This window comes from Neolamprologus multifasciatus, chromosome 7 (genome assembly GCF_963576455.1).
Source record: "Neolamprologus multifasciatus chromosome 7, fNeoMul1.2, whole genome shotgun sequence".
NCBI classification, from domain to species: domain Eukaryota; kingdom Metazoa; phylum Chordata; class Actinopteri; order Cichliformes; family Cichlidae; genus Neolamprologus; species Neolamprologus multifasciatus.
The window spans coordinates 63989170-63998349 of NC_140445.1; the positions used below are offsets into that span (position 1 = coordinate 63989170).

General features: G+C 39.4%; 1 protein-coding gene and 1 long non-coding RNA gene across 4 annotated transcripts in view; one reads left to right on the forward strand and one right to left on the reverse strand.

The window, feature by feature from the left end:
- mical3a (microtubule associated monooxygenase, calponin and LIM domain containing 3a) overlaps positions 1 to 8249 on the forward strand; it is a 98450-nt gene extending 90201 nt beyond the window's left edge. For all 3 annotated transcript variants that reach the window (XM_085165057.1, XM_085165058.1, XM_085165059.1), the window contains 3 exons: positions 2892 to 2991; positions 6126 to 6199; positions 6306 to 8249. In XM_085165057.1, coding sequence (XP_085021183.1) covers positions 2892 to 2991; positions 6126 to 6199; positions 6306 to 6490 — 359 coding nt within the window. In that variant the 3' untranslated portion in view covers positions 6491 to 8249. The remainder of the gene's footprint in view (positions 1 to 2891; positions 2992 to 6125; positions 6200 to 6305) is intronic.
- The window catches only part of LOC146515877 (uncharacterized), a 331877-nt gene that overhangs the window by 64115 nt on the left and 258582 nt on the right, over positions 1 to 9180 (reverse strand). The gene's annotated exons all lie outside the window — the stretch shown is intronic.

Genomic DNA, 9180 nt, shown 5'->3' on the forward strand with positions numbered 1-9180 from the left:
ATTACAGTCTAGTCCAACTTAACTGAATCAACCATCTGGTACAATTATAGCTATTCTGAACTATGCAGTTTATGAAAACTATGCAGCCCCTTCAGCAACTGAAGAATTTGAAAGTAAATTAAAACAAAATATAATTTTACATTAAATAAAAAAGTTTTAAACTTCATTAAAATAAAACATGTCTTAAATTAAAATAAGTAAACTGTCATGTTTATTGCTGCCAAAAACAAGTTAAACACATTTGGACAGGGTCAGGATTCTTGCTCAAAAAAAAAACCTTTTTTGTAACAAAATATCAATTTCTGCTGTCCCTGTATCGATACATTATTAGCAAACAAAATATCACGATACTACACAGTATCGATTTTTTCCCCCACCCCTACAGCCAATCTCGTGTCTCCTGTACAGTACAGAACGCGTTCAGCTTGTCAAATATACATAAATCTTCGATCGCTAGCAGCGTGTCTCTGAAGTGCTGTACGGTATGTTTGTTTTCTCCCCAACGAACGCAACAATGTCGATGAAACGTTTTGCAACATCAAAGGCAACCGTGGCTGCCTTTGGTTTCTTTCTTTAATACTGGACTTATTTTTCTACAAAGGTTTGAACTGTGAGAGTTTAAACAAGAGAGAAAAGTGTGAAAAGGTCCATGTCTGTCTCAGAAAAGTATATAAAGTGTGTAGTGAAAGGTTTTACAGCCTTAAAACATCTATAATAATTGTAAAAAAATAAAATTGGCTACTTCGTGGATTTTACCTATCGTGGGACCACTGTATATCATTTTGGATAGTTTACCAGAACACATCTCTGCTCCTACTAGGGGGGTTCCCTCGAGTCCTGAACAGGTGTTTTACCGTGGGAGTAATTTAATATCAAGATTTAGCTTATAGCATACTTCTTTGCTAGCCGTAATGGCCGTAATAATGCCATATCAGAAAAACAGAATATTGAAGACTGTGGTGCATTTTTCTTTTTTAAATAAAGAAATCACCTTTCAACCTATTTTAATACAATAATGTAGAAAGTTTAGACCAGCGGTCCCCAACCCCCGGGCCTCGGACCGGTACCGGTCCGTGAGTCGTTTGGTATCGGGCCGCGAGAGTTGAGGCTCAGGTGTGAAATGTATAGTTTTCAGGGTTTTTATTGGTTTTCAGCGTTATTTTGTTATCATTTTTATTGTTTACTCGGTTTTCCTGGGTCTTTTCACGTGTGCTATGAATAAATTTTCTTTTTTTTGGTACCAGTACTAGTTTTATTTTGTTGTATTTATCCGCGACACCTTAAAGGCCGGTCCATGAAAATATTGTCGGGCATAAACTGGTCCATGGCGCAAAAAAGGTTGGAGACCGCTGGTTTAGACCATCTAAGCACTACTGCAGTAACTTAGTAACTACTCAGCCACAGCGTGACTCTAACCAGCATGTTTTGGTTGGATTTTCTGGCTTATCCTTTGATAAAATCTTTTCAATGTCATGCAATCATAAAATGTTCAAACTGAGCAATGACCTCCTGACACCTGTCAGCAAGAACCTTGCATGGTGTGATGATTTGTTGTGAAATTCCAGCCTTATGTAAGTCTTAAACATGAGTGGGCCACATGGTTTGGTTGTGCATTTTAACACTAGTCAGTGAAGCTTTCAATCCATGTGAAGAGAAAAAAATCCCCCCAAAAAGAAAGGCATGTTGTTTTTGTCCTTGTTTCTTTTGTGATGGGAGCCTTGGCTGAAGGGTGGTGTCAGTGGAACAGACAGAAGTAGTTAAGGAAGAAGAAAAGCTCCCATTGTAGAATAGGTCTGGTAAATCAGGCTTCATGTTTTTGTCTTCTCATGTTGCATTGCTCTAAGTGTGAGCAGCTCTCCTCCAGCTCTGCCTCTCTCTCTGTCCCTTGTCTGTCAATTAGCAGCAGCCAGTGCCCGAGACCGCAGCCATGCTATTTATGTGTGTACCATGTTTTTTCTTTTCGTTGTGCAAGAGCCTCCTCTTCCCCAGCTAAGTACGTCACGCTGCATCAAGGTTCGCCTTCTGGTGTTTCATCAAGACCGCTTGGCTCCACCTGCTGCACTCAGATAAATGAAAGGGTGCATCGCCCCAGCAGCAGACCTTTCCTAAGCATGCCCCATACACTGGTCTTCTCTGCATAGTCGAGTGGGACTACAGGAGAAGTGTGCAGCTGCTCTGCGCTCTGACTGCAATGCATGATGCCAGCAGCACTAAATATGCTCGTCTCTGTAGCAGGATGAATAGAGGCAACTTCTCTACTGGTCTCAGTGATAAGTCCTATAACACTTCAGTACGTTATTGAATATGTAAAGACTGCAGAATAATTCAACCTATTTTGTACCCGTAAAACCACCGAGCATGAATAGGATCTGAAAGGATTTCATTTCAGCTGGTCGGTCGATATGTGGACAGGGGAAGATGAAATATTTCCATAGGTCCTTGGATTTATTTCTCTCTAATATCTTAACTATTGATTGGTAGACTTGTGAATTTTTTATTATTGCTCACACTTGCAAAAAAACATATAGGAGTTGCTCAGAAAGTAGCTACGTCTGTCGAAAAGACCAAACTGGGTAACACAAATTCTCAGCTTCACAACAACAGGTATCGTCTGTATGCGTTTGTATGTGGATTGTGTGTGTTTCTATGTGCACACGTGCCAAATTCGAGTCCCGTAGCTCCTCCTCACCTTCTGAGTGCCATCGTTAGGTATGGCACGGCCAATCACGTTGATGTCGAATCCATTCTTCCACCTCACCATCCCTCTGTAAGGACATCCCGGCTTGGCTGTCATTGCATTGCCTGTGTCAGTCCTCGTCTGTGTGACATGAGCGTCGTGCCGCAGCCACCTGGAGTCTCACTGCTGCTCTGTGCTTCCTCCTTCCATCCAGGTATGGGTAAGAAAGACGATCCGAAACTAATGCAAGAGTGGTTCAAGCTGGTGCAGGAGAAAAATGCCCTAGTCCGCTACGAGTCCGAACTCATGATATTGTAAGTACATTCCTTTTTTAGTCCTTTATTTATCCAGGTAAAAAATCTCATTGAGATTAAAAATCTCATTTCCAAGAGAGACCTGGCATCATGGCAACAAAAGTCACATATCACATAGGTATATAACATTAAAACAAATACAATATCCCATACCAACATGTGTAAAATATACAATAACAGATCAAATTAAGAGTACATTAAAAACAATCACACTGAGTAAAAGAGCTGTTCTCTCGTTCCTTTAAGACAGACTTAAACTCTCCCAAGGTAACCAACTCTGATCATTTCAGTTCCTCCTGCAGATTATTCCAGGAAGCAGGGGCAGCGTATTTAAAAGCCTTTTTCCCCAATTCTGTTCTGATTTTTGGGACAATCAATTGTATGATTTTGTTCGAACGAAGGCTGTATTGGTTGTGGTTTTTACACATATAAACACATAAATAAGATGGAACCAGCCCAAGGAGAGATTTATAGATAAAGATCAACCAATGGGAGAGTCTGCGAATGTGCAAAGATGGACATTTAGCAGCAGCATACAAAGAACAGTGATGTACACGATTTCCATAGCCAGTAATAAAACGTAAAGCACAATGGTGCACAGTATCCACCCTCTTTAGGTAGTGGGCAGGTGCATTCATAAAAAGCAGGTCACCATAATCCAATAAAGGTAAAAAGGTTGCACGAATCAAATGTTTTCTCACTTGGAGAGAGAAACAGGATTGGTTTCTAAAAAAGTAACCTAGTTTTAGTTTTTACTTCGACACAAGCCTTTGAATGTGAGTCTTAAATGACAAATTCTGATCTATAATGATCCCTAGATACTTGTAAGATGTGACCATTTCAATTTCAGTTCCTTGAATTGTTTTAATCTTAGCTAACAACTCTTTGCCATTTGAGAATAACATGAACTTGGATTTCTCTGGATTTAACACCAACTTAAGTTGAGTTAAATGGGACTGAACGACATCAAAGGCAGACTGCAGAAATTGCAGGGTTTGTGTTACTGAAAAGTGCACTGGAAAAAAAACCCAAATGTGTTAGCTGATTGGATACTTTTAATGTCCAAGATGCAAAACTTGGTTGTCATTGGTTCATATGTCAGCTTCTTCTTTTTATGTAGGTACATGTATGACAGCAAATTTCACTAATGTGCACTGTACAGCTGGAAAACCAATCTTTAGAAAATGTCAGTAGTTGAGATGAGGCTGAGATGAGGTGAACTCAGTGGTTAATTTTAAGGGTACGTCTTATAAAGTGATTTATAGTAAGTGGATAATACAACGTGGCCATGACCAGACATCATCCAATTCCTTGGACTGTGATTGTTTTCAGTATTTGGTGAGAAACTTCAGAGCAGTGACCAGAATAATAAATTATTATTATAAATTATAGGTTTGTAAATAACAGACCACGTCACTGTTTTCTCACCAGCTGGTTCGGGAACTACAGTTTTAAAGGTATCCTTCTTTTCAGAAGTGACCGTGCATGGATGAGAGGGTGGTGTGCTAAGTTAGCATCTTATTTTCATAGGTTAACAAGATGCATCTATAAATTGAATGAGTCCAGTGCACATATGTTGTCATAAATGTTTATTTTTACCCTTAAGTTGGGTTAAAAAAAAACCAAAAGTTGCAGCCAGTCTTCCCGAAGGTTGCCAGGTGATCAAAATACATTCCAGCTAGGGCTGCCATGATTAGTCGACTAGTCACGACTGATTTAATAGTCGACGCATCGTTTGAAGCTTTGTAAGATCACAAAAGACGCAGGAATAAGTAGTAGGATTTAAGAGTGTAATAACGGACTGAAACAGAAGATGGCAGCACTGCATGTACAAGGATGCCAGCTGCCGTTAAACCCCGAAGAAGAAGAAGCTGTCCCAGAATTCATAGCGCAGCCCAGCTCAGTTTCCAACAATGGCGGCAGCTAGTTAGTTTTAATATTACTCTTATTATTCTTTCTGGGTCACAAAATAAACGTTTAACATATTTTCAGGCGAGAATGTAGCTGTGTAAACCTCAAGTATCTGCCCAGTTTATCAAGACACCACATATTTTCAAAAGCGCTCCGACGTTTTCGGAGACGTCTGTTACCCACTAGCTCGATAGTTAGCCGGGGGCTAGGCTAACTAGAGCCGTGAGAACACCGGACTCCCGCTAATCGTTTTCAAACCCACCGCCGTCTTTCACTACTCAGGTTAAACATGATATATAAGTCACTTAGATAACTTAAAAATGTTATTGTTTGGCTTTTTTCAGTATTTTATTTGTTCCTGAGTAAATCGGTTTGGCTGAGATTAAAGTTATAGTTTTTACACAACTGAATACACGTCAAGCAGACAGCTGATTATCAGAAGTGTGAGATGCTCCAGAATATACTCCGGTGTCCTGTTATATTTTAGATAGCAAGGAGTTTATTAAACTTCACCGAAACAATCTGCAAATTTCATTAAAATTTAATAAAATATCATCTTGTCTTTATTTTTTTGTTAGCACATACCTTAAACACTTAAAGCTGTAAGCTAATGATAGTTATATAAGAGCAGATGCTGCTGGTGCAATAAGCTGTACGTTTTATGTCCAATGGATGATGATCTGATTAGTCGACTAATCGCAAAAATAATCGGTGACTAGTCGACTATCAAAATAATCGTTTGTGGCAGCCCTAATTCCAGCGTCAGATTACTTTATAAGTGTAATATCATAAATGCCTAAATATGTAATATAATGTCTTTCTTAAGGTTTATAAGTTATGTTTCTCTTAACAGAAGAAGAGATTTATTACCTCCTTATTTTATAAATAGTAATATTATGAGTGTGATGTTGATTTGCTGATATGAAGTCACTTATTTTTCATCTGCTGATATGTGACCACTTTTTCAATACATTTATAAAAATGTAGGAAAACCAACTTTACTGCTTTAATTTTGGCCCTTAAATGATCCAGTATCATCTCATCATTGCTTACTAAAAGCTTTTAGATTAATAGCCCGTCTTTTTTTCAGCCAGATAGTATATTCTTTAATGAAATGCTACATAGATAAATGAATAGTTTGATGAATAATGTAAATGTTGAAAGCTATAGCTCATTAGTGACACTAACTTAGCCAGTCTCCCTTCTTACTTTCTGTCCCCAAGTGCCAGAGAGTTGGAGCTGGAGGACAGACAGAGCCGACTGCAGCAGGAACTCAGGGAACGGATGGCCGTGGAAGGTGAATGCTCGAATGCAAATTAGCTGACGGACTATACAAATGAGCTCCCAGCGTTCATATCTGCATAACGTCTCTTTGTTTTCAAATTTGCACGGGCTTCTTTCAGACCACCTGAAATCTGAGAAGGAACTAGCTGAGGAGAAGCAGATCCTGAATGAGATGTTGGAAGTGGTGGAGCAACGAGATGCCTTGGTCGCCCTCCTGGAGGAGCAGAGACTTCGAGAGAAGGAGGAAGACAAGGACCTGGAGGCTGTTATGCTCTCTAAAGGCTTTAACCTCAACTGGGCTTGATGCGAGGGAAATCATTTCACGTCAAGTTTTTGACCGCTCGTAGGCGGTCGCGGTCTCAGTCTCACGTGGGCGTCTTTGATGTGGAGATATCTGCTGAACTTTGACACAGGCATTTGGCCTAAAACTGTCACACCTAGAGCAGCGAATGTGTGAAGAACCCCAACAACATGATATGTACACTACGGCTGCCTGTGATGTTGGAGCAGTCTGCAGCGTTTACATATCCTCTGCCCGAAGGCAGTACATGTTAATCACTTTGCAGTTATGTTTGCTGTCTCAGTCTGTGGGTGGAGACATGGTGTGTATATTCACATCTTTAACATCTCAACCTTGAAAATTGTGGCGGGGGTTAGGAGAGCGTTTAAAGACTTTGTTATCGACTATTTAAAGGGAAGAATGCAGTTTGGTCCTGCTGATGTACAGGAATTGTAAAAACAAAAATTAGGGGGGGAGGGGTGTAATCGAGTCCCATTATCAGTAGATGAGGGTCCTCGTCTTAGTGCTGCAGAGGTGTGTTTTTAAATGTCAGAGCAAGGTCTCCTAGCTCGCTCTTTTCAGTCCGACTGTAGAACGGACTCTGCTGAAGCTGCCTTTTTTCTCCCTAGTGACAAACTCACATCAGCATCCTTCAGAAACCACAAATGCATCATAAAATGCTCCAGGGTTGTTGTTGTTGTTGTTTTCTTTCCTTTTCCCCTGCAGAGTCTGTCACCACTATGAATCCATTAAATATGTCCACGTTTATGTATTTATTATCATGTTTTGCTTTTAACAGTTAAAAAAAATGGTTTTAATTTTATTTGTATTCACAGGAGAGTGCCCAGAATCTCATTATCTCGCATATCTCTTTTGTATCTCGCATACATGCCACTGCATGTCAGGAATTATGGCTTCAGGCACATAGAAGACTTGGATGCAAATATTTAAGCATTTCACATGAGTTGATGATGATGACGGGCCTCTCTGTGAGCTCTCGTTGGCTGCGTATCACACTGACCGTTAACGTTTACAAGTATTTGTTCACATTTTGGTTCCTGCTTTGTTAAACAGTAGAAACAATCCTCGGGATAGACTGTATTAACAATGGGATGTTACTAACGACCTGATGTTACTGTTGTTAGTATGGGAGGACTTTCTGTGGGGAAGAGAGAACACTACACAACTATATACTGCAGTGTTAATACTTTAGCTCTGAAAAAGATGCCTTTTCATTTCCATTCTATAAACTTAAGTTATTTTTTTGTTGTTTAGATTTTTTTTTGAGGTATCCAATAATCACATCTGTGTTTTCCACTGGAGCTCTTTTTTTTAAAACAACACTTTTCTACAGCAGGTCCCCAAACTACACATAAATGGGACCCTAAAGAACTGCACAAGCTACATTGAATGAGAATATTGGTTTGGTTTATCCGTTGGACATCCTTGGTGGACTCGTAGGCCTCTTTGCCAACTGTACAAATCCAGGTGGGCACTGTTTTACAGTGTAGAAATGTCAGAGGCTATATTTATGACTTGTTTGGAGCTGTGAATATTACACAATTTTATGGGTTGTCGTTTTAGATTGTGTGTTCCAAGGTTGACATGATTGTATTGATATTTATTAACCTGTGCAAATTGTATCATATGTAAAGAAAGCGAATCCTAATTTTTAAACTACTCTGTCGACAAACGACTTGTAATGTAAATGCTTCATGTAGCTAAAATTCATAGGGGTGTTGGATGTATGCTGAAAACGGCAATAAACGATGCAGTTCTTTTACGTGTTTGTCCTCTAAAATCAAACTTTTTAATTGAATGTCTTATAGTTATGAGCAAGAGATTATTATTTTTAAACCTTTCTTTCCACCTTAGCCAGCCTGAGATGTTACTGTGACTTTTTCTCTGCTTTCATTACAAGCCCAGGCTTAATAAAGGATTAGCCGAGGCTTTCTACCGAGAACACAAAGTGCAGTAGCAGAAAGGAATTAATTCCTAAATGCAAATAGGCGGCTATATAATGTGGTGGGACTGCATAGATTTAAAGAAGTAGTAGAATACTGTTCATATAGTATTATCTGTGCTTTTCCTGTATATTTCGAAACGCATTTAACTTAAATCTTAACTTCTACCTGCCTTTTAACTTGCCAAAGAAGATGTAGCGGGCACTGTGATGGAACCCAGGCATCTTAAAATTACCTGATATTTTATTGCTGCGCTTCCATGAAATTGGGGGACTTGCATGAGGGAGAATAAAGAGGGTGGGGACTGAAATGTAATCTTCTCAGCAGAGGTGGGGAAAATAGATTTTTAGTGCCTTGGTGTCAGACATCAAAAACCCAGAATTTTACATTTAATACGTTTGATGCCCCCTGCCTGTTGAATGGTCCTGTCATTTGTGAAAAATTAAATTTTTCAAGCAAAAGCCAAGATAAATCCTACAACATTATTAAGACTCCCTGTCTGATCATTCTTGTAGTCACCGAGGATAGTTTCTCCTCCGTAAACCGATAAAGACAGCAGGTTCTTTAAGTAAAGCAAACGGAATGTGGGGAAAATGTTTTTAACATTAAATAATCTTGCGGACTCGTAAATAGCAGGTCAGTTAACAAAATAAAGCGCATGCTTTCTGAAAACATTCCGATGTAGACTTTCTAAACGCTACTCGTGCACTTATTTTGAAAGAGTGTCAACGGGGGGACAAACTTCCGGCC